The sequence below is a fragment of the Rhinolophus ferrumequinum genome, chromosome 3 (genome assembly GCF_004115265.2).
Source record: "Rhinolophus ferrumequinum isolate MPI-CBG mRhiFer1 chromosome 3, mRhiFer1_v1.p, whole genome shotgun sequence".
Taxonomy (NCBI): Eukaryota; Metazoa; Chordata; class Mammalia; order Chiroptera; family Rhinolophidae; genus Rhinolophus; species Rhinolophus ferrumequinum.
In genome coordinates, this window is record NC_046286.1 from 16,115,114 (window position 1) to 16,140,227 (window position 25,114).

The window sequence follows — 25,114 nt, forward strand, 5'->3', positions numbered from 1 at the left end:
AAGTTCAGTGACTTATGTAAGGCCACACACTGTCCTTGTTTCACTCTGTTCTTATTTTCTAGCTTGATGTGACCTAGTTTTTAGATATCTGATGCCCCTAACTGAAAAACTTCTAAAGATTTCTAGTCTAAAGATTTCTAAAACGTCCAAAGAAGCCAGATTTAATTAGCTACAAAATACAGGCCCTTTCATCAAGGGGTGACTGAAACAAAATGGAGGAAACATCCTTGGTACAAACTCCCTGTTGGTATCTTCACTGGGCTCAAAGCCTGCCTCAAATAAATAACTCAGGAGCTTAAGTTACCTTTGGGAACATAAGTTGAGGAAGGGACTTCATGTGATTCCATGTGCTCGGGGCGTGAAAAGATGGTTGTGCCAGAGGAAGATGGGGTTGTACTGGAGAAGGACGGGGGTGTGCCACAGACGTTGTCTGCCTCCTTGGTCCCTGGCTTGATCACCACCAGGTTCTGACTCAGACAGTCTGTGTATGCTTTGCATTTCATCACACTAGAAGGCACATCAGAGAAGGTCCCCCGAGCACACTGCTTACACCGCACGTCCTCATTCTCCGACCCTTTCTTCCGCACACCCCAACCCACAGGACACACCGTGTGGGGGACACAGGTACCATTAGACTGGAACATGCCACGTGGGCAAGTGCATTCTCGGTCAGTCAAGGCAGCACAAGGTAATTTCTCAACCATTAGTCGTGGGCATGGCTGACTACAGTCATGGCATTTCTCTATGCCATTCTCATGCCTGGTAAAAGTCCCCACCGGACACCTGCTGCAGACACGCAGGGTTGTGTTGGTACAGTGCTCAGACACATAGGTTCCTGCCGGACACTTGTCACAGGTTAGCACCTGGCCGGTGGCACGGTCGACGTGGTGATATTTGCCGATGAGATTTGGGGCCTTCTGTTCTGGCTGAGCAGAGGTGGTGCTAAGGAATCCAAGCTGAAAGAAATAAAAGGGAATGGGGAAGGAACAAAAACAAAGACGTTATGTAAGAACAGCAGAGAAGAAAAGATGGAACACTCTACCACCACCACCATCCTTCCTAGCAGAGATCTGACCAGTACTGTATCTTCCTAAGACTAGGCTGCGATACAATAGAAAGAGAGAAACAAAGACTCCGATTCCCTCCCAGGGCCTGACCTACTAGCGGTGAAACTTTGGTTTCCTTGACTGACCTTTGCCTCAGCTTCTTTTTCTTCCATCTGTAAAAGCTGACAATACCTCTCAATTGATTACAAAAATCAACTGAAAACATCAATACGGAAGCACTCTATAGCTCATATTAAAAATGCTATATAGAAGTCAAACATCCGAATGCAAGAAGAAACTAACTTGCTGAATAGCTGTCTTTCTTTCCATGACCCAAATGTTAAGTTACCATTTCTTGATACCAGGACAAAGCAACTGAGAAGTAGTATATTCAAGCTGCTACTTCCATAGCACCAGACTACCTGGTTGGTGTTAACTGATACACATGGCATGGTTTTCTCAAATGTTTCATCTTTGCAAAGCTATAAAGAGGGTGCCCAAAAAATGTATACACATTTTTAAGAAAGGAAAAAAACTGTATTGAAATTGTAATTCTCAATATATACCGGTAACAAAAGATGAATACAAGTCATGTATATACATTTTTTGGCACCCCCGGTATTTTTCGGTTTCTTTTGGGTTTTTTGCAAAACAGAAGTAGACCTTTGGCAATCTTAATGTGCCTTAAACAACAGAGTTGATGCTTTTAGATGCATAGCCTATTTGTTCAGCCTTTGAAGGCCATGGTCAATACAGCACGGACCTATAGCCACCTAGGAGCCTAAGCACAAAGCTGGTCTCAGCAAGGACTCAACAGACGTTTAAATTTAATTTATAGAACAGAAACTTCACCCAGCTAGACAGAATTTTATACTAGCTTCCAGAAGGAAAACTTGGGGAAAGGGAAATTGTATTTGTGGTACTAACTCCTGAGGTCTTTCTCAGCATGCGGCAGGGAGGAGGTAAGAATGAATATTAAAGGAGAGCTTTTCTGCATTAATGAAGATGGAGAGGTTCCAACAAGAAAGTTTTCACTGTATTCTACAAAATGGAGAAAGGTTATGTGCCAAGAAAATAATGGCTGCCTCAACTAGCAGCTACCCAATAGGGTAAATTCCTTCGAAATTTGCCCCTGTACCAGTAACTGAGAATAAAAAGAGAATTTTTTCAAACTGATCAGAGTTCCTGTCTCCTTAGCACCCTTAGGTCCGTGCTGTATTGACCATGGCCAAGATTCAAATTTAACTATTTGAACCAAAAGTATCACTCTTGAAGTCCTTTACCCGGTCCCAGAGCTGCCTCCAGTTAAATGACAATACTGAAAACAAATTTTCAGTTTATGAGAATATTCATCTTTTCTTTAATCTGAGATTTTTTAAAGCAGGATAGTGGTTGATTTTCTTGGTAAGAACCTTAACTTCATCTTAGACTCTGAAGAAAATGAACCTGCTTGATAATAACAAATCCTGTAATAACTTCTCTTTTCACTTGGGGCTCCTTGTCTTTGCAAAATCAGCCCCAGCCATCGTCTTCTCGGCACAGCAGATGCATCAGATTGAGGAAAGACAACTCATTACCGTCTTGGGGAGCCCCAGTGCCATTTGGCAAGTACACGAAGACAAGCCTTGTCCCAATCTCCCCGACGCTAAGGACCCAACCCAAAAGGTTGCAAAAGAGGCTCTGCTCTGTACTTCTCCAAGTTCGGGCGTGTCTAGTTTCTAAAAGCAAAAGCAGTCTTGGATAGCTGTAGTGTTCTGGAAGCTTGAAAGATGTATAAATAACCCAAATGGCAGGTTATTACACTTGTGCAAACTAACTGAAAACCGAGAACAGAATGGACAATCTGGCCAAAGAGCGGTGGTCAGGGAAGAACATCGCTGATGTGCTGTGGGATTTGAGTTTGGTCCCCTACCTGTGCGGGGAGGCTGGGCCGTCAGCCAGCTACACACCCAGGGGGTGGCTCTGCAGAAGGAGTGCACGGTGTGTGAGTCTGGGTGTCAGGTTGGGGATTGGCTTCCTATAGCTTCAAGTATTTCCCCAGGGTACACTTCTAAATCTAAATCAGGGATGCTACTACGTAGGTTCTGCATTTGTCCCCTCCGATTACTGAATTACCAGAAGTCCCCCTCGCAGGACACAAAACCCACCTCCAAACCTCATCGAACCCACACATTGCTCCATTCATTAAGTGGATTTTTCAGTTCTTTGTCCATTTAGAATAACTGATCAAGTTTCTAATTAAAGCAAGGCTCAGGGGCTCTTTAAACTGCACCATACTAGGTAACCCATTTAAGACAATGTGCCTCTAAAACTGGACCATTAAATTACCTCATGCTACAGGAGGCGATTCCAGCTCCTAGAAACAGAGCTAACACACAACGGTGCCTCAGCAGTCTCACCGAGGCTGACCACCAGACGTGAGATTTGTGCAAAAGCTAGACAGTACGAATGCATTGAATATTTACTGAAGACCTACTATGTGTGTACAAGGCCCTGTACACACTGATGACAGAAGCTTGCAACCTCTATTCCAACCCTCGCAGAGTATACCTTTTAAAGCAGGGCAGACAGAAACAACTAATTACATTAGTAATTACTTAATTAGGATTGAGGTGACTGCTGAGAAAGAGAAACAGAGTCCTGTGAGAGGGGGTTTTGGCAGCACTTCCTAGCTCAGGAATGTTAGAGCTGTGTCTTGGGGTACTTCTGAATGATGGAGGAGAACTTAACTCTGGGCAGGGGAATGGAGGGGGATTAGGCAGAAGGAGCCCCAGAACAAAAGTCTGAAGCTGAAGGGATGTTAGTCAGCTCAGGAATTAGAAAGCGTATGTAGCGCTACCCCTCAAGGTACAGCACAGGCCATAGTTAAATGTGGAGAAGCTCCGCAATTTGATCCTAACCCAAAACACGATGATAAGTCACTTTGTTTACATTGGAGATTGGGGATAGGGGCATATAATCACATTTGTGAATAAAAAAAGTTGTCTGGCTGAGAGTGGAAGGTGAAAGTGGTGTGGGGGAGAGCAGATGAGAAAACCCATTAGACGACGAAAGCCAAGGTAGAATTGGGGGTGACCTGGACTAGAGTGGAGGCCAAAGAACGTGGAGAAAGCAACAGATATGAGGTCAGATCAGCTGGATTTGGGGAATGATTACCTATGGAAGGAAAAGTAGGAAGACGTCAATGGTTTTCAAACCAGACTCAAGAGACCACAAGACAAAACAAAGTTTTCAGGACTGTTCCAAGGGCTGGGAGGGTGTACCTCAGGTTCACGGGCAGGGACAGGAGGTAGGGATCCAAGCTCGCCATCTCTGCTTCAAACAGAGCAGCTGATTCACCAGTTGACTAAGGGGGTTTCCACATAAGAATTCATTAGGAGGAAGGTTTACTCCTAAATAAAGTTTGAAAGTCACTGTGCTAGTGGGACCTGTCTAAGAGCTCCTTCAATTCTAAAGTTAACGGCTAAACCCATCTGAGCTACAAAGCTGGAGGAACTGTTGTTCCCTGGGCTCTGCGTCCTCAATGAAACCCTGCTAAGAGGAAAAGGTGGCAATGTCCCTGTCCCTTAACAGAGACACAGGTGGCACCTGAGACATGTTATTTTCTTAAGGCCATTTAGTCAATTGAAGACTCGTGATCTAAAACGAGAGCTTTTTCCACTAGCCTGGTGGCAACCCTCTGGTTTCTAAGAAAATTAAAACAATGTAAAAATTATTCCCAAAGATGACTCTGGGGGTGAAGCAATGGGTAGTAGGGAGGAGGGGACCATGTTCAAAAACAGTATTTAATAATGTTCCCTATAAAATGTAAACACAAATTTAGCTGATACTTAGAAGCTACTGTTCGGGAAAATACCTGACTCAGGAGACACAGTCATCGAAAAGTGCAAGAGAACAGGAGCCACAACACCCGAGGCTGAGTTCTACCTGATTAAGAGCCTTAACTCTCTCATTTGTAGAGGCGGAAAAATTAAATCAGAGGTTCCCCCAAAGCCTCAGGCCTCAAGCACAGCATCAAAATTACCTGGGAAGCTTTTGAAAACATTCACATCTTCAGTCCCATCGCCTGAGATCCTGTGGGTCTGCGGTGGGGCCAGGAATTTGTTTTGTTTTGTTGTTGTTTTTAAGCTTTCCAAGCAACTCTGATGCCCAACCAACTTTTGGACCCACTGAACCGAGGCCTGACCCCTTTGGCTTGAATCTTCTCTGATTCTGAGAAACACTTTGGAGACGGCCCCATTCCACTGTCAAAGCCCCTCCCGCCTCCCACCTCTTTGCCAACGTAGCACTTTTTGTTTGAATATTGTTCTTTTCTCATTATTATTTTTAATAACAAAAAAAAAAACATGCTTGTAATAACTCTAACAATTACAAAATAGAATGAAATGGTTTAGGTGTCTGATCCAATCCACCCATCCTCAGAGCAACTCATTTTGATGCACAGCTTTCCAGACCCTTTTCTGAGCATTTACACATAACGCATACATACATACTGTAAGTTGACTGTTTCCGTTGCTTTGGGTTTGATTTCGTTTTCCATATCTAATGTGGACCGGCCATACATACTGTCCTGTGATTTTATTTTGTTCATCTTCTAATACTGCACCACTGAACTCTTTTCATGTCAAAACACAGAGACTACTTCATTCTTTATAATAGTCAAGTTCTTTTCAACTGTACGGATGTGCCTTAATTTAGACACTTCCTTCTGAGGACATGCAGGTTGCCTGCTTGTTCGTATGTCAGGGTATGCATGCATTTTTCTATATCCCAGATTCCCCTCCTCCCCTTCCCACTCCCAGACCCAGTTTCTCTTTTCTTTCTTTCTCATCCCAAATGACAGGAACAACCATGCTGCTCTCACTCTTTTGAGACAGCTTTCTTCAAGGACAAAAGAAGTCTCCATACAACCCATAACTTGGAACCTCTCACTCCTCTTCTTCCCTACTAATATGACATAGTATTAATACAATATAGTATGAACATTAAGACTGTATATGTATTTTCTACCTGTGGGAGGAACAGACCTAAAGAAGAAAGACGAATACCTGGGCAAAGATTTAGAAAACACAAGACGTGTTCTTGTCCAGCCTCTGCCTTAAGATCAGCTGGACCTGGTTTTACTGCGGTTGTCAAGTTCCACCTTCGCCATGAAGCCTTTACAACATTTCCTAGATACCCAGATTCCAAGCAGATGAGCAAACTTTCATCACATTTCCTGTTTCTGTTCGTCATTTTGGTACCTAATTACATATTGTCTTGTAATGTTTGTTGATGGCCTCATAAGTGTATGTGTTTATCTTCACATAATGATTATAAGCAGCTCAAGATTAGGGACAACCCCACAGATTGCACTTCCTCCCTTGCTCAACCACCTCCAAATGAAGCTCATCAAAATAAATAAAGCATCCTCTGAGCCACAGGTCAGCAAACTAAATCCTGCGTGCCACTTGTTCTTGTAAATAAGTTTTATTGGAACCCAGTCATTCATTTAGGTATCACCTATGGCTGCTTTCATGCGACAAGGGCAGGGCTGGATAGTTGTTGCAAAAGAGACGATATGGCCCGCAAACTTAAAATATTTACTATATGACCCTTTTGGGAAATAAAAGTCTGCTAATACCTGCACTGATCAGTCAAAAGAAATATCAAAAAATGCAGGGATCAAGAGCTCACTCACAGGAACCCTCAGGCCTCTTCTAGAGTCCATCAGTGGGTATTAAGTTCTTGGCTTTCTTTCCTGACACCCACTCTCACTCACACACTAAATCTGATAACTTGCATCCCTGCTTAAAACTCTCTCCGGCTTTCCACATGACTTAGAATGAAATGCAAAAATCTTTCACACAGACAGGACATCCTCTAAATGCCACCCCTGCCCTGCCCTCCCCTTTCTTCCTCGCTTAAATTGGGTTTCACTGTCTCCCCTCATTCCTTTTGGTTTTCCTATATCACTACCATAATTTTATAGTCACACTAAATTTATCCCTTTAGTGTGTCTTCCTCTGTGGACCACAAGCTCCATGAGGGGAAGGATAGAGTCTATTTTTCCATACGGAGGCTACCCAAGCACTCAAGGACAACACCCAATTCAAGGTATACCTGAGAAGTGTTTGTGGACTAAATGAATGAATGGATTTGCAGACCGTAAATAATTAGAAGCAGCAAAATAAAGTGTGGTGGGAGATGAGATTGTTGGAGATGAGCACAGGTATAAAAGCAACTTCTGCGAGAAAACCAAAAGGCCTCCACCATATAGCCACCATAACTCAGAGACATAGCCGTCTGGTCTGCTTTGGTGTAAGGGCAAATCATTTGTTTCACCTCCAAAGACCCTGATGATATCATTCTGTTTTAACAGAACCATAACGGGCTTGTAAGAATTATGCTCAGCATGGTGCTTAAGATGACAAGCAAATGTAATGAAGAATTTAAAACATCCCGCCTCCATTTTATAAAAAAAACAAACAAACACTACCTCAGTGTTTAGAATTATAAGCAGTAGAATGAAATTATTCTCCAGAAGGAACCTATGTTCCATCCTAGCTTAATCTTTAGTTATTTGGAAATTTTCATTTCTTCAGGACACTTCTTTCACCAACAATAACGGATAAATGAGCAAATAGCGTACCATCCAAACTGTACAGGATGTAAGAACGCTATAAATATTTATTGAGTGATTAAAAGGTAAAACCTAGGACAAAACAAATGTCATAGGCAGGAAGAGAGGTAGCTCTAAAATGGCCAGCTATAAGGGCTTCCAGGATCACTGCACAAACTGTGGTGACGCACATCATACTAGTGTCACTTCTGCTTTAGGGCACAGGGATGGGCCTGACTGAAGATAAGAAGCACCCGGGTGCTAATACATGTCAGAACATTGATGCCAATTTATCTTTTAACAATTCTTATACCATGACCTCATCCTTTAAACAAATGAGGAAAAAAAAATTTCTTGCAGTTTACAAATATATTTATGTCATTCTTGTTTCTTACCAAATTCCAATCATTTTTTAATAAAAAATGTTGAAAATCCAGGTAGCGATAAACTTTTGTCTATTCATAACGGATGAAAAGGAAGACTCATCCGAGTTTATGAGTTTAATATGGACAAAAATTTTAATGCTGCATAAAACTAGTATTTTAAGAGGAATCTCAGTTACTATGGATAGTATAACAAAGACAAGGCAACCAAGTTACTCCTGAGATGGTGACTATAAAACATGCTAACACATGATCAAAAGGCAAAAGCCAGGCAAAGCTAGACACCTCCAGAATTTCTGACCATTTTATTTTGAGCATCACATTAAATTAGTAACAGCAAGGCACTGACTACGGGGAATTCTCTAAGTTTGAAGGGAGAAAAAGAATGTATGAAGAGGAAAGCTCTAAAGGTAAAGCATCCTCAAAGCACAAACAGAACTGTCCCCAGTTATGTTATATAAATTTGGTCGGCTCTTGCAATTCCTACTATCCTCTCTGATTTTAAAAAAGAAAGAAAGAGAGAGAGGGAGAGAGGGAGGGAGAGGGGGAGAGAGAGAGGAAGAAGAAGGAAGGAAGGAAGGAAGGAGGAAGGAGGAAGGAGGAGGAAGGAGGGAGGAGGAAGGAAGGAAGGAAGGAAGGAAAGGAAGGAAAGAAGAAGGAAGGAAGGAAGGAAAGGAGAAGGAAAGACAGAAAAAGGAGAAAGAGAAAAGAAGAAAGAAAGAGAGAAAAGAAGAGAAAGAAAGAAAAAGAAAGAAAGAAAGAAAAGAAAGAAAAGAAAGAAAAGAGAAAGAAGAAAGAAAGAAAAGTCGTTCTGTTGCCAGGCAAAAGGAGGACTGTTGTTAAAGCTGCAAATATAGAGAATGCCCCAAAGCGAGAATGTGCTGACTATAGGACTGGAAGGAGGCAAGCTTAGGAGACCAGGCGGGAAAAGGGAAAAAAGGGCAAGACTTAATTAACCCACATGCTGTCTTTCTTCCCTGGAACCTGCAATGCAGAAAAAGAGTGTATACACTCAGCATTCAGTCCTTGGACCACAGAACTTCATCTCCTTCCGTCCACTGCAATTACCTTTTCTATAGGCGAAGACCCTCAACCAAATGGAGAACCCATTTTATTAACTGACAGTGGTAAAGGTTTGGGGAAATATTCTTCCACGCTCACTAAGAATTTATAGAATCCTTATATTAAACCAAGGCAAAACTAACCACACCAGCCAGTGCAACAGCTCCAGCATGAAAGCATAAACAAAATATTTTAGCCTGGAGTATGCTGAGCAGACACAGTTCTACCAGGTCCTAGCTGGGGGAGCTGGGCAAGGGACTCAACCCTGTGTCTCTGTTTCCTCATTAGTATAATGGAGATAATAGTAACACCTACTCTACTAAGAGGGTTTCAGAATTAATTTTTAATACAGATAAAGCGGATAGGACATGTGTGACACAAGTTAAGTGCTCCATAAATATTAGTTATTTTAATTATCATCCTACTTATCATTTTACTATATTTTAGCTTCATTCCTTCGGGAATCTTTTAAAATTCCCCCAATTAAAATGCCAATTTCCACTTCCTGAGAAATGTGTCAAAGACTCCAGATTTTAAAAAGCCATAATCCGAAAACATACCCTTACTAGACTTGGAGTGTATTACAAAACAAAAAATTCAGACCGTACAACAATGGGGTAAAAGACAAACAAGGGAGCATTTCAAAACTGATTTAAAATATAAACTTAGTGCATAGCAAATGAGAACACACAACAGAGAGCGGATTTACTATGAAGAAGTATACTTTAGACAAACGGGCAGAATTTAAGTAAGCGCTTTACAGAGTGAGTTTCCCTAATCTAGTCCCACAAGATGTTAATGATTCTAGGGTCTACAATATGGGTGAACAAACTCTGGCCAGCTGCCTGCTTTTTTATGGCACAAAGCTAAGAATGGTTTTTACATTTTAAATAGTTGGGTGCGGGGGGGAATCAAAAGAAGGACAATATTTTTGTGACACACGAAAATTATTTGAAATTCAAAGTTCAGTGTCCCTAAATCAAGTTTTATTGGCACAAAGCCACAGCCGTTCTTTTAGGTGTGGCTTAGGGCTGCTTTCAAGGTACTACAAAGACTGAGCAGTTTCCACAGAGACCACTCGGCCCACAAAGCCAAAAATACTTACTATGTAGCTCTTTACAGATAAAGTTTACCAATCCCTGGTCTAAAAGTTTAGGAAATGCTCCTGATTACAGCCCTCTCTTGGAGAGGCACAATTAATATGAGCCTCTTGATGGCTCCAAGAAGCCCTGCCAGAGGGCTGCAGAAAATGGTGACCTCATTGGACCCAGCATTTCCCAAACTTATTTGACCACACAATCCTTTACTCACTGCAAGGTGTATCAACATCCTGCAGAACACACTGATCGAGTTCTCACCACCAACATGACACTAAAGTCCAGAAAAGTCAACAAACCCAACATTAAAAAGATCAATTGTAAAATTCAAAGTCATCACAATAGTTTATGTAGCCCATCTGTAGAGAGATCGATTTCTGACTATTAAAAACAAAATTAGCACCAACAACAAAGAAGATATTCTCAGACACAAAAAGAAACTGGACTTAAGACTAATCTAAATTTTTGTGTTATTAAATACAGTAATATTAAAAGTAGAATGTAAAAGTATGTGCCGTACACAGCTAATAAAAGCTTATAACCGAAAATGTAAAGAATCAATGAAAATGAGGTTAACAACAAATTCCCCTCAACTGGCGAGACAGAGGGCGACGTGAGAAATTGCAAAGGTAAAATGATGACATCCCTAGCAAATACTGGAATGTGAATTTGCACAGGCAAGGATGCTTACGTTTCTACAGCAAAGCAGCATAAATAAATTAAAATGATGAGTTCCAGTGCTGGCAGGCTTGTGGGATAGAAGGCACATTTACTGGTTGCTGGTGGCACTCTAAAGGAACTGTCTTTCTGTAGACAATCTAGAAATATGCAGCAAGAGCCATAAAAATGGTTCATTCATTTCCTGGGACCTCAAATCTTTGGGGAAGGCACCTCAAATACACCTCACTTTTGGGAACAATCCAAAAGGAAAAAGAGCAATTGGTTTGTACAGAGACAACTTCATTAGTGCTGCTTGCCTGCAGTGGGGGAAAAGCAATCCAAGCGTCCGACAACAGTAGGATGGCTCAACAGAGAGGAGGAGGAGGGTATTAAAAATGGCAGGCCTAAAGGCTTGAGCTGACATGCACCATGTGTACCTCAAACTTACTAATACACATCCAAACTTTGGGTTCCCCAATCCCACCCACTCCTCCCCTAGCATTCCCCTTCGAAGTAATCAGATCACCATAGATTCAACTCAGGAACCAGGGCGTCAGCCTTGGTGTCCGATTTCCTTCCACCCCACCTGTCCCCTCATATCTCACCACTAGTCAACTTTCCAGAATCTTTCAGATCTATCTGGTAATCACCCCGCAACCATCATCTCTCCCCTGCCTACAGCAAAAGATCCCAGCAGACCTCCTGCTTCTACACTTCCCTCTCTAATCCATTCTTCACAGAGCTACCAGTGATCTGCAAAAAAAATCTAAGTGAAGCCGTATTTATAATCCTTCTTCCCACTGTACTCTGAGTGATGTCCTGACACTTTCACATCTTTAAAGGTCTTGTATGACCTGGCCTCTGACTACTTCTTCAACCTCAATCCACACATCCTTTGCCCCTGTTCACTGCGCACCAACAACCATGGCCTTCTTTTTCTATTCTGTGAACATGAAGGTTCTTTCTTACCTCTGGGCCGTTTACATGCTGTTCCCTCTTACTGGCACACTTTTCCCTCCACTCTTTAAGAAAGCTTGTCCTTCTTACCCATCACTCCTTCTGTCTTCCCTGATAAAGTATGAACTTCAAAAAGGAGGAACCATGAATAGCTTTTTACTATCATATACTCAATGTCTAGCAATGCCTGACATTTAAGACATGCACCATAAATATGTATTCAATATAAATGAAAAATAGAAATATATCTCTGTAAGGTAACAGAAATGGCTACATAAAGAGAAGAATACAAGCAAGTGTGCACACATGAGTTTTAGCTACATATAAATATTTGTACACTGTCAAAGAAATGAAATGAATTGGGAAGACACATGCCCACTAGGTTCTTCTAGTCTGCCAACTAGCTTATGTCTAAACTGTTCTCTGTTAATAACTCAAATACCCTTGAATTGTAGCTCACAGTAGTGAGATATAGCTCAAGCTCCAACTGCCCTCTAACTTGTCTAGAGTGAACAGTTAGTTTAGGGCAAGATCCTTCTGGAATTCATTCAACAATCATTTATTGCTTAACTACTATGTGTCATGGCATTGAGCCAAAAACACAAAGATGAATAGTGCATTGTCTGTCGTCTTTGAGAAGTTGAAATGGAATAACAACATTAGCCCTGAGCATTCCAAATGAGGAAAGAAGCACACCCGAACCTTGAATGATTTGGTATTTTTCCTGGACCAGACTTTTAACATAAGATTTAAACCCAAGAGGCGAGAGAAGCCCTGGACTTCTAGAAGTAAAAGAGCAAGGAGTGAATAATAACCAATTGAGTTATTCTGAGAACCTGTCACCATTTGCTTTTGAATCTTTTTCCCCCTTCCCAACCATCCCACCTCTGCCTCTCTTAATCCTGATTAAGCTGACCCTTCCATACTAAGGATGAAATCAGATAATGGCATTGTCTCAGAGTTCCTTTGGGAGATCAGAATTCCAACCTCTTGCCCTGAACCAGTGATTAAATTTCCTGTCACCCTTTGCCTTTCTATAGTATCTACAATCTATGAAGAGATATGTTTAAAAGCTTGCTTAGGAGAGTTGTAGAAGGGAGTGTGACAAACCTCACACAGCCATGGAGTTAAACCAGTTTCTAAGAGACCTGAAATGAAAGTTAACAAAGGAAATACTAACAACAGATGATGCCAACCCATGCACTAATCCTATACAAATAATCAGACTGGCAGCAAAGAAAACCCTAAAAGGTCCTCAATTTCTCAGGATAAGTGAGGTGAAACTACATTGCTAAGCAGAACCCATGTCACACTGTTACTCACTAAGCAAATATTTTTCAAAATGACCCAAGGAGCAGGAAAGCAAAGTATCCATTCCCTATTTATAACATTTCAATTTGCAAGAGTATCTTTCCGTCTTAACCATGGCACCATTGCCCGTCAGAGTCACACCATAGGAAAATGCTTGCCAATGACTCCACGCCCTCTCCCTTTCAATCCACACACACACACACACACACACACACAGGTTGCTCTTAATTTATAAGCAGCTGTTTTGGCTAAACTTCCAAGTACCATGATAGAGCAGAAGTGCTCATCAGATGGAAAGAGAATGTTCAACTCTCGGGTAAACTCATTCCCTTAACAGGAAACCAAATTCTGCTAAGGTAAGGTTATACGTCCCCTACGCACCACGTGGCACAAAAAGCAGCGTGCCTGAAGTCACAGTGGCCTGGATGCGAATCCTCTCTCTAGCAGTTGCCAGTTGCTTGACCGTCACCTCTCTTGAGCCTCAGTCCTTAATCCACAAAATGGGGCTAAGGCTACTTCCTCTTGGACGTGTAAGATTTACTGAGTCCATTTGTCAAAGGTTTGCAACACAATATCAATGGTAAGTACTCAGTAAACAGGAGCTCATAATATCAATATCAAAGATTAATACTAACAGCCACTAATATCCCTCCCCTCTTTGAGCATGGCTGCTCTCATTCGATTCCAGGACTCATGGACTCACTCCTCTCCTCTCTCCTAAATCCGTTAAACTCATGTTCCTCCTACCAAAACAGATTTGCAAACGGTTCCAAGCGACTGAGCCACCAAGCAGTTCTGGCGGCAGAAATTACATGAATATCAGATAATGAGCCTTGCAATGACTTAGCTTACTAAGTCCCCACTCCGCTTTTGTTTAGAACATTCTTCCACATGATTTTCAAATATTCTAAAGGGAAGATAGGGCTCTAGCTCAGTGCCTTAACAATCCACCCTGTCTGGGGTCCTTCTGAGCGCAACTTTCCCACCACTGCCAACATCTATCATCTCCAGGGCCAGGATGCTGACATGTTAAAAAAAAAAAAAAAAAAAAAAAAAAAATCCAGATAGCCAAAATCCAGGGAGAGTGAACCGTTCCTAGTGACCTTTAGCACCCCGCAAGAAGAGTGAGATCACTACTGCTTTGAATCAACAGCTTAATAAAAGTGAGCCCCACCTCTGTACAGCCCCAAGTCCAGCACACATGCGCAGACATCTGCCAGGTTCCTCCCGGGTTATAACCTCTGCCCAGCTCCTCTCCTCTTGGACTCAGGCTGGAAATAGGAGGTGGTAGGAAAGCCAGGTGGCAGGATTCAAGCCAACTTAGGATTCCTGTTTATTTTTGATATTTGACAAATACAAACACTGGGGAAAGGCCGGTATTTATTCATGATCTCACCCCTATTCCTAAAGAATCAAAGTTCAGCAGTTTGCTACTCCCGCAGCCACGACGCCCAGTCCTGCTAATGCTAAATGGAGATTCAATTTTGGGCACCAAGTTGACTCCTAGTGTGGCTGCGGTTTTCATTTTGTCAAACAGACATACCTGTGCCTGGTGGTCCAGACTGAGTCTGCTCCAAATGGTCAGCGAACACATCAGATAACCTGGGTTCTTCTTGCCACAGAAGAGAAGCACCTGAGTTTGCCAGGAAGTTGCCAGTGATCTGGCACCACCAGAATTTGTCAGGCATTGCAGTTTTCATGGTGAAAATTCACTTAATTCATACTGGACCCCCAAAAAGCCTGATGATGCATCTGACCATTTCCCGTTACCAAAAAAGTAATTTAATAACAGTTACTTAAGCCAATTATAGTTCACATGCTTTATAAAGGGCCAGCTGAGTACAAAACCAATTTGCGACTTGCCTATGGAGTCTCCACAGAGGCTTTACCTCTCATCTTCACGAACTGAGTCAAGTGTGAAGTTCAAGTGTGAGGTCTCTCTCTGCCTTCTAATCCACAATGCAGAAAGTACACAGACCACCTGCTAGAGCCAGTCCAGCAGGTCACACCTACTTGCCCCTATACAATAAGGACATACTTGTAGAAAGGAGCCTTCTGCAAACTGTCCTAGAAAATATGGCATTAACTGTGCTTAGCATATCCAGCTAGTTGATCAACTTTGTCCAAATTTAATCAAACTAACATGTAATTTAGTCAATTGTTAGATCTCTGCCTATTTACTCTTTTTTTTTTTCTCAATTTAGGTTAGTATACATTCCATTACAAGGAATTTTTTTTCTGGCTGATTCAGTTTGGTTGTGTATTTTATTTACACGGGAGGTTTGTTTTTCTGTTTGTTTTAGAGTGGACCTGAGGTAGATTCAGCCGTATGCCTTTAGAAACTGTTCAGATAAAAAAGTTTGATCCCATTCTATACATTTTGACAACAGGATGGGAGATTCCTGGGTTAAGTCAGAAAACCTGCATTCCAGTACAAGTCTGCATTCCCTATTCTGCAGATTATGTCACTCTCCCTACGGAGGCTAATGTATCTTATTCTGAAACATGGAAGATTTTTCTTCCTCTGACTTTCAGATTAATAGCCAAAGTTACTTCAAGTAGTTGAAAGATTTTAACATCAACCACATTTCACGTATTGCTTTTAGTACATGCATCCACCAATTCTATAGGAGAGAATGAAAGCCAACCAGCACTACTGATGGCCACGTGCATTTTCTATACCATATATAATAAATTGTACCTGCGGGCGAGACCCAAATCCTAATTCATACCTGGGTTCCCACTGCCTAGGGCAGTGCTTCTCTCAGAGAAGGTGCTCGATATAGGCTAATTTTTTTTTTTTTCTCCCCTCCAGCTTTCCCTTCCAGCTTTCCCACTCTAGGATTGTAGAGTTAAAGCATACAGAAAGGAGAAAATGTTTTCATATATTATCGGTTCTAATTTAAAGTTCTACTTAAACATGCCACCACATCCCTTCACGACTTCAGCCCCCACCAGAACACTCTGTGCCTGCCTAATCAAACAGCCAAAGTCAAGTGCCAAGATACTAGATAATTAACTTCGATAAGTGAAGAACAGGAGGTGGTACTAAGTCAGACATCCAATCTCAATGACAGAGACAAACACTAATATGTGGTGCTTTCTAGGCCACCACACTTCTGAACAGACTCTTACAGCAAATGTCCCTCTATGTGGAATTCACAATACATGTAGAACAGCCGTTTCCAAAACTTCAGACCTCATTTCCTTATCAATTATGGCTCCCTTCTCTTCTGACTACCCCACTGCCGACGTTCTATCTGTCCAGTCAAAGCAAGCTCCCTGAGGGTAAAAGATATTTCTGAGTGTGTTGTATGATACTGGACAAGCCCTTCTAGGTCATTCCTTAACACTGGCACAAACCTAAAGGTCTCATTTATCTTCCTTCCAGACTTTTGGCCTGGGACACGCAGTATTTTGTCTTTCGGTTGATGGTTTGCTTCCCAATACCATGCCGACACAATTCTTCAGGAGCAAGCAGCAAGAACACTTCCTTGCAAAGGCACTCGTGCAATTCTCATTTATATTCTGCAACAAATCAGACCGTCATTCTCCACTTTCCCCCAGTGTGCCTTCTCTGTTGTTACATTTCAACATCTAGCAATTTGGAGTTGTGAAACAGGCGGTATGGTTCAGGAGTGGGGGAAGCAGGAGCTGAGGAGTCAGGCTGTTCTGGGTTCTAGTCCCAGTGCCGTCATTTGTGTGGCCCAGGACAAACCAATGAAGTTTTTGCAGGCTCCATTTTCTCATCTGTAAAATGGAGATAACACCATCTGCTTCACAGAGATGTTGAGCATATATAAGATACTATACAGAAAGCACCTGACATGTAATAAATAAAATCATACTATATGTCATATATACGTCATATTTAAGTATACCTGTATTCGTTTTTTTAAAGCTTATAGTAAGTTCTTTCATATAGCCTGTCGTGACAAGAAAAAGTGTCAAAAATATGACAACAAATATTGCCACGATAAGGGAGATATTTGAAAGAGCAGTTAACTGAAAGCCATTATAAACAGGACATTTTATCAGGTTCATTATTCTTTAATCTAACTGCAACATGTGGGTAGGTCACACACCTCTCCACCTCCCCCAGGAGCGTTCTGAGAACCCTGACATATTTATCTGGGCTCCAGTACCTGGTGTCTGTCATTTTCACATGCCCAAGAATGCCAGTGGGATAAAGAATCCTTAGGACCACGTCATAAGATTATCACGTTATAGATTAACTACACGGATCCTGACTGAGGACGGGAGCTTGCAGAGTCGGGATAGAGAAAGTAAAAGACATTGCCTCCCCTTCCTGCTTGGGGGTTACAGAGTAGCCCCTAGTAACCCCTTGGTACCCCCTCTCAGTCACTCTTCAGGACAAAGGGTTCAACCCCAAGCTATTCCATGAATTGAAGAAGAGCCTTTCTAACAGAGTTAGCAGGAGACTAAGGACTCCTATTTTAGTTAACACCTTGAGATTGCTTCTAAGCGCTACTATATAATACATTTTTTAAAGAGATAGCCAAATGTAAATTCTCAGGTGTTTAGTTACAAATCCAATGCACAGTTTTTAACATAAACTGAGTTTAATGATTTAGGGAAAGGTGCTGGGCTCTTTCTCAGTTGGTTAAAGCAACCTACGCTTCGATTACATCAAGGCGTCATGTAAAGCACTTGTCTCCCGCTAAAAGGTAAAGTAAAGGAAACATCACCCTGATTTAAGAGTTAATCTAGGAGTGGACTCTATAGGGAGCATAGTAATCAGATGTGTTGGAGAGATAGGCATGTGGTGGGGTAGAGAGTAGATCTAAGGCTGTGAAGGAGGAAACGCAAGGATAGATCTAACTCCACTGATCTTAGGATTATTCTTGCATGGATTTAGATGGTTTCTCTCCACACCAAGACTGTCAATCCAACTTCACTGCTCAAAGAGACCCCCTACTGCTCACCATCCACACTTGTTTCAAGACTGCAAATCTTGGCTTTGCCTGTACAACACATGGGCAGAAACGAGAGAAGGGAGACTGGGATTCACCTGATTAAAAATGCGAACAGCACCAAACTTTTCTTTAGCCTCTCTCTTCCCCTTAAAACACACACTCACACAGGGAACCAGAGTGTCTGTAGGATGAATTCCCAGGCCATAGCAACTGCAATGCCCTGGGATCTAAGCAGATCTTGGTTGGCCAGGCATTAAACCCTTTCCAGGAAGGAGACAGCAAGCCTGCCTTTCCCTTACACAACCCTGCCAAGAAAATAGACTCTTGTTTTTCGTTCTTATTTGGTTTTTAGCCGAGAATCTCCATCTTCCCTGGAGAGATAAAAAGATAGAAATGCGAAGCTTATGGGTTTGATCTCAAAGAGATTTTCTTCCACCTAACTCACCCCTCCCCCTAACATTCAAAAAGGGAAGGGACCTGGGAAACTTAGGGATAAGTTTTGCATCAAGGGTGGTGTCAGGCTTTGACCAGGTAAGTGATAAAGGATTACTTATACGGCAAACCTTTGGGCTGGATGCAGTTTATGGAAACTGCCCCTCCCTGCAGGGTCACCGCCCTGGCCACAGGTACAGGAAGGATGGATAAGACGAGAAAATTCGTCTCCCTTTATGCAGATCTCTCGCCCCCTGCCCCCACTCAAGTGCCGGCGCTCTGGCTGGCTGGGGGCCCACGCTCTGGAGGCGCCTGAGAGTGGGTCCTAGGGTTCTTTTTTTCGGCGTGCAGAAATTGGGATCCACCCGAGCCAAGGAGCAGAGATAGGGGAAGAGCGGCTTGCGCCCTGCTAGGTAATACAAGGCGCGGGTGCACCCGGCGGTCTCCGGGGTCCGGCGCGCACCGGTACCACTCTTTCCCACTGCGGTAGCATCCAGACATGACACTGCAGCTGCAACAAAGCGGCGGCCGCGGCCATCCCTCGGCGCCGCACATCGCAGCTCCGGCCACACACCGCACGGAGGGAGCAGTGACCAGTGCCTGGGGAGGGGGAGATGGGTGGGAGCACGATGGGGGCGAGGAGAGGAAAAAGCCCTGAAATGCGCAGGAAGCTCGGCGGCCACCTCCTCCAACGCAGCAAGGGAAACAATTCGCCTTCATCCCCGAGTCCCAGCTGAGCCCTGCGGCTCCCCCAAATGACCGGTAGGAGCCCTCCAGTGTGTTGCCTTCCCTTGCAAGCCCCCTACCCCAGCCCGCCCGACTCCGCGCCTCCCGCAACCCGGGCCCGGGGACCCGCCCAGCTCCGGGAGAGCCGCGCCCGCAGCGCCCACCCGGCCGCCGCCCGGGGTACCCCCGAGCGCTCACCAGGAAGAGGGAAACGGCGATCATCGTGGTGCTGGCGATGCGGCTGCAGGAGACGAGGGCGGTGCTGCCGCTCGCAGGGGTCCCCATAGCTGAGCCCGAGGCTCGCAGTGGCGCCGGGAGCGCGTGGCTCTCGGGCAGCTGGAATCAGCGGCTGCTTCTGCCCAGCGCCGCATCCACCGCCGCCTTCCCGGCCGGGAGCCCATCTACCTCCAACATCCCTTATGCACTGCGGCAGCAGGGCAGCCGGGCACAGGAGGGAGGTGGCGACGAAGGCTCTGGAGTTGCTCAGCACCTGCCCAGCGGAGCGGCCGCTCCGGCGGGGAGAGGCAGCGGCGGCTGCAACCAGCGCCTCCCGATGCTCTCCTCCGACAACGGCTGCGGAGAACTAGGGAGGAGGGCTGGGAGCGAGAGAGCAAAGGAACAACTTCCCATAGCGAAGCCTCCAGCCACTGCCAACCTCCCTCCTCCGCTGACCAGACAGGCCGGCGAGGGACTAAGTCTGTGGCCGCCGGGCGTGGGGACACACGTGGTGGCGCCGAAGGGGCGGGGAATCGGCCCTTTGTGATGTCACCCGGGAAGAGGCCGCGCTCTTTGTGCGATCTGAAATGGGAAGGCGTTCCAGGAGGACCGAGGAGGGAGAGGGTGCCCCTCGGTGTTCACTGAGGAAATTGCAGCTGCTCGTTGACCCAAGAAAAGCGCCGCGAAGGCGTGCACGCCCCCACCCAAATTTACTTTTTCTCTAGGATGATTCTAAGTAAATTATTTCTGCCATAGACGCCTTTCTATTGTTTCCGACTCGGTGATTAAAAACAGCCAACGGCCATACAGCACTTAGGTCATCTGCGTGCCAAAAGGAGACCAGTGAGTTTGTTCTCAAACTTGGCTGCATTTAGAATCACCTGGAGAGTTTAAAACATATACCGTATAACTTGATGCCTGGTCCCACTCAAAGATTCTGATGTGATCGTACCAGGGTGTGGCCTGGGCATTGGGATTTTTAAAAGTTCACCAGGTGATTTTAATGTGGGGCGAAGTTTGAAAACCTCCTGGCTAATGAATGCAGCTAAGGAAATCCAGACTAGGATTCCAAACGCGGAGGCCGGTACAGTTGGCTCCATGGACGGCTCCTGGATCGGCTGTGGAAATCCTTGAAATGTGTGGGCGGGTGCATTTCCCTAATTAAAGCACCCAGAGTTTTGGAATCAGATTAGAACAGAGATAAGAAGCTCCCCCCCTCCCCACGTGCCCCCACCCTTACCCCTAAAAAGTGTTAGGTTTTTAGTTGAGTTCCAAGTGCCTTTCTAGGATATGAATGAATAGAAAGGTAGCACACTGCTTCAGAAGTAAGTTACCGCGCAAAAGGTCCGGTTGCTGGCTGCCGGAAAGCCACTGCAGAGGCGAGGTTGGTGGGGGGAAAAAAGCAGGGTTTATTCCAAAATGCCAGCATTAAGGGAAGACAGGGGACTCCTGCACAAAGACTGCCTCCCGGCTCTTAATATCGCCTAAAGGTTTTATAGACACGCAAAGAAGGGCAGAGCAAAGGAAGGAGAAGTTGGCCAGGCACCTCCAAGAAAAAGCAATTCCCAGAGGCTGGTCTTTCCCAGGGTCAGGAGTGACTCCCACACAGACGCAAAAAACCCTCCCAAGTTACGGGACCAGGTGTGCACACTGGTCTGAAGTAAACAGAACCACTGGAGCTGCTGTGCATAGTAAATGTACGGTAAACAGTCATCAAGGTTTGGTGGGGAGAGAAGCAAAGAAAGGGGGGGAAAAACTTTGAAAAAGTCCCCAGCCAAATCTTTGTCAAATCGAATTACATCAGAGGTTTAAATTTCAAAAATAAAAGATCCAGGGTCACCATTACAAGAACAGCCAGAGCATTCTCTTGGATGGTTGGTGTTGCCCACATTTCTGAATATGAGAGGACCTGGCATCCCTTTCTCTATTTCCCCTGTGTTTCTGGTATTGGCACGTGGATCATCTAGGTGCTGACACTACGTGGCATACTGTATTGAAATTATCTCTCTGGCCATCTGATCCACATTCACCAGGAGCCCTGTGGTTCTGGGCTTATTTTCTAGCTGTCCTTGGTCCCTTCTACTTCAAGATAAACACACTTTCTCAATTATCTGATTCAAGCCTCAGTACCTAGTACTCCTGGATGTAACAACAGGTGCCAACTATTAGTTTTCTTATTAATATATTGTGCTTTGACCTTTGTGCACACTTTGGAAAATGCTAAAAATAAACATGAGGATTAATTCCAATCCATTCTTTCAAACATCTCTCAGTAAAGAAAATAATTGTCTAGAAATGTTGGACAGGAGAAAAGCCATAAAATACATCTGATAAAATTCAAAGAAGTTCTATAAAACATTACCACTAACTATGGAGTTTTGAAGAGAGGAGAATGTTTAGAACTGAATCTCTCTAGCTATTTCGAGAAATTTAAAGAGTAAAGTGTATGCATTGTGTCTCCAGATATAACAGTTTCGATTATTTCTTCATGGTAATGACTGGTCAATACCATCGTAAGTTTTTTGTTTGTTTTTTCAGAAGTTACATAGGTCTACAAGAAATAAGGGAGAGTCAAAGCCATAGTTTGTCAGTTTATCCATCTGATTGACTTGCAAATTTAGAGTTTAGAATTTGGGTTACTATGCAGGTATAAGGAGTTCTTTCTCAACTATCTGTCCTCCTGAAACCTAAAAGAAGTTTGAATTATGCTTTCACCACTTTCAGATTTCACCATTTCCTGGTGTGGCATTGATCACATCAAGGTAAAATTGAATATCCATTTTGAGAGATGAAAAATTCACTCAATTTACTGCAACATTTACATGACTGTCCCTCAATATGCGTGATAAGTAGATTATGAATAATTTGAATATAAATAGTGTGAAATTTTATTACTTTGAATTAAAATGTATAAATGCTTTTCGTTCTGCTGTGTAAAAATTCTTCAACTATTGATTAACTCATTGCCACATTTTCAGTATGGCCCCTTAGACATGTTTATTTTCTGGAAAAGGGATAGAAAATCAATAATGCATAAGGATTAGCTTTGCCATATCTTTGCCATAAAATCATTCAACAACCTCCTCCTTTCCTCACATGCATCCCAGCTTTGGGCTTTGTCTATTCCTGCCAATGCTGCATAATTCTCCTAGTTTCCAGACTCAAAATCATTGTCAATTCCTTCCTCTCCTTTAGCACATTTCAAGTCAATCTGCTTTTTCTATCCTTCTAGTTTTTCCATTTTCTCTGTCTTTCCATTTTAAAAAATCTGATTACGTACCTGGATACTAGCGAAATCACCAAAATTACCATCTTGCCTTGAGTCTTGCCTTATTTTTAAAAGTGTTTCCTGCCCATTTGGGGCAGTTCTGGTAAAATTACAATTTTAAAAAATGTAAGTACCCACTTTCTATAATGAAAATAATAGTTGTCCATATTCTGAGTAGGGACTGATTTATCGCCACCGTCCTGAGCTGATCCATGAAGGAGTTTGACAGGAGTAAGTGTGAGCGCGCAAAGGGTGGAGGAATTGGCTGAAGTCCACCTCAGAGGGAAGAGGATGAAATTTGTTTCATTTCAACATGTGCTGAGTATCTACTATGTATCAAGCACACTTTGGTACTTCAGAAACAATAATAAGAACTGATCCTGCCTTTGAGGAACTCATATTTTCAGGGAGGAGAAAGGTAAAAAGATGACTAACATAATACAGCAAATATGGATGGTATCGATTGCTATTGTCCCCCATTATAGGTACACAGTGTATTTTCAGCTGATTGTGTGGCTGCCCAGAAGAAAAGGCAACACTTCCCAGCCTCCAGTGCTCCTGGGTTTGGCCCTGTGACAAAAGTTCTGGCCAAGCTGAATTGTCATGTGCCTTCTGGGAAGCACTCCCATTAACTAGGACTTAGTTATTCATCATCCCTCTCATTTGATCTGTCACCAAGACCTGCTAATTCTATCTTAATCAATTCTAATCTAATAGCTATCTCTATCACGCTTTCTCTTGTTCCTCCCCTGTATTCCTTCTGCTCTAGTCTAGGCCGCTGGCCTAGGTGATTACACAAACCTCATGATTAGCATTCCTGCCTCTCCTTTTGCCTGGACCTCTCAGTCTTGCAATTAATCTCTTTTTCGTACCCTAAGGAAAATGAACTTTTTAGAACCCAAACCCTGCCAAAAGCCCAACAAAATTTCCTCATTATTCTCAAATTGAAGTCCAAAGTCCTAATAAAACTACTTGTATTCTGATCTCTGCTTATAATTTAACCCTCCCCACTGCTACAAAGTTGAGTACACAAGTACAGATGCAGCACATAGAGCTTTGACTTCCTATATCCAGCTCAGCTTTCCATGCCCACGGCCTGCCAATCCCTACATACCCCAGGTTCTACCTTCTAATCTCATTAGATCATCATGTTTCCTAACTACCTGGTTCCTGGTATACTTCCAAGCCTTTGCTAGGTGTTGCTCCTCCTCTGCTTATTGAATTCCCATGAATCCACATTTTAAGACCAAACTGAAATGGCACCTCATCTGAGAAGGCTTTCTTAACCTCTCTTCACCTTCTGTACCCTTATGTGGAAAGACTTTGTGTTCCTTCCCCTCTTTTTTTCCCATGTGGCTCTGTTGTAGCACATGTGACATTATACTATAGTTAATTTACCTCTCTGCGTCCCTGGGCAGATTTTGAGCTCTTTGGGGCCAAAGTCCGCGTCTTAATCATCTTCATATCTCCATAATCGAGATTCAAGATATTTACCTGGCTCAATAAATATTTGTTGAGTGAAACAAACTTGGAAAATTTGACAAGCAGTGGAGTAGCTAACCCACCTAATGTACCTTTTTATTTTCCACACCTTAATTCAAACATCCTGAGTTGTGTTACACAATAACAGATTTAATCTTGCATATTACTAAAGTGCCATGGGACATGACTGGGACAGATTTAGGTTAAACTTGTCTGCAGCTGTTTCCTTAAACAAACTCATTTGAGAACCCACTGTTCTTTGGCCTAAGAAGAAATATTGGCCATTCACTAACAGATTGCAAGATTAAATGCATGAGCATGAGTTTGATCAAGTCTCCATGGTGACAAAGGAGGGACTCTTGGGTAAAATCAAATGGGAACAGAATGGCAAAAGCAGGCAGTTTACAGAAGCTTCTTTCTCTCTTGAATGATAAAAGAGGGATTATCTGACAAATAAAATAGCCAGTCCTTTGAAGGGATGACACCTTTGTCTCATTCCCAAGTACAGTGAGGAGATTAAATGATTTTGTTTCTCTGAGGGAGAGAGCCAGCAGCCAGCAGCCCACGCTGTGAACATGCGGCTCACCTTGAATTATCCATTACCACGTGTATTATGTCCACGCCTGTAATGTTCTCATTTTACCACAAGCTTTTTCCACTCAGAGCCCTGAGTCATTTCTTACTTGATGGGAGAGTTGATGAGAAAATAGACCTCATTTAATAGTGTAATCAAAAGATAATGGGTTTGGGGAGCCACCAGATTTGAATCAAAGCTCCTTTGTACCACTTAATTGGGTAGGTTTAGGCAAGTACCTTAATTATTATTATTATTATTATTATTATTTTCATTTCTTCACTTGCAAGACAGTAAGAACTATCTCATAATGGTGATATAAGGAATAAATAAGATAAAATATTGATATGTGAAATTCCCAG

The 25,114-nt window shown here is 43.2% G+C and overlaps 1 protein-coding gene across 1 annotated transcript in view; it reads right to left on the minus strand.

Moving 5' to 3' along the window:
- The window catches only part of TNFRSF21 (TNF receptor superfamily member 21), a 63,868-nt gene extending 43,929 nt beyond the window's left edge, over positions 1 to 19,939 (minus strand). Inside the window, exons 1-2 of the mRNA XM_033101480.1 lie at positions 19,411 to 19,939; positions 305 to 956 (exon numbers count right to left, since the gene is read on the minus strand). Of these exons, the coding sequence (XP_032957371.1) occupies positions 305 to 956; positions 19,411 to 19,497 (739 nt within the window). The 5' untranslated portion in view covers positions 19,498 to 19,939. The remainder of the gene's footprint in view (positions 1 to 304; positions 957 to 19,410) is intronic.
- Positions 19,940 to 25,114: the final 5,175 nt, after the last annotated feature.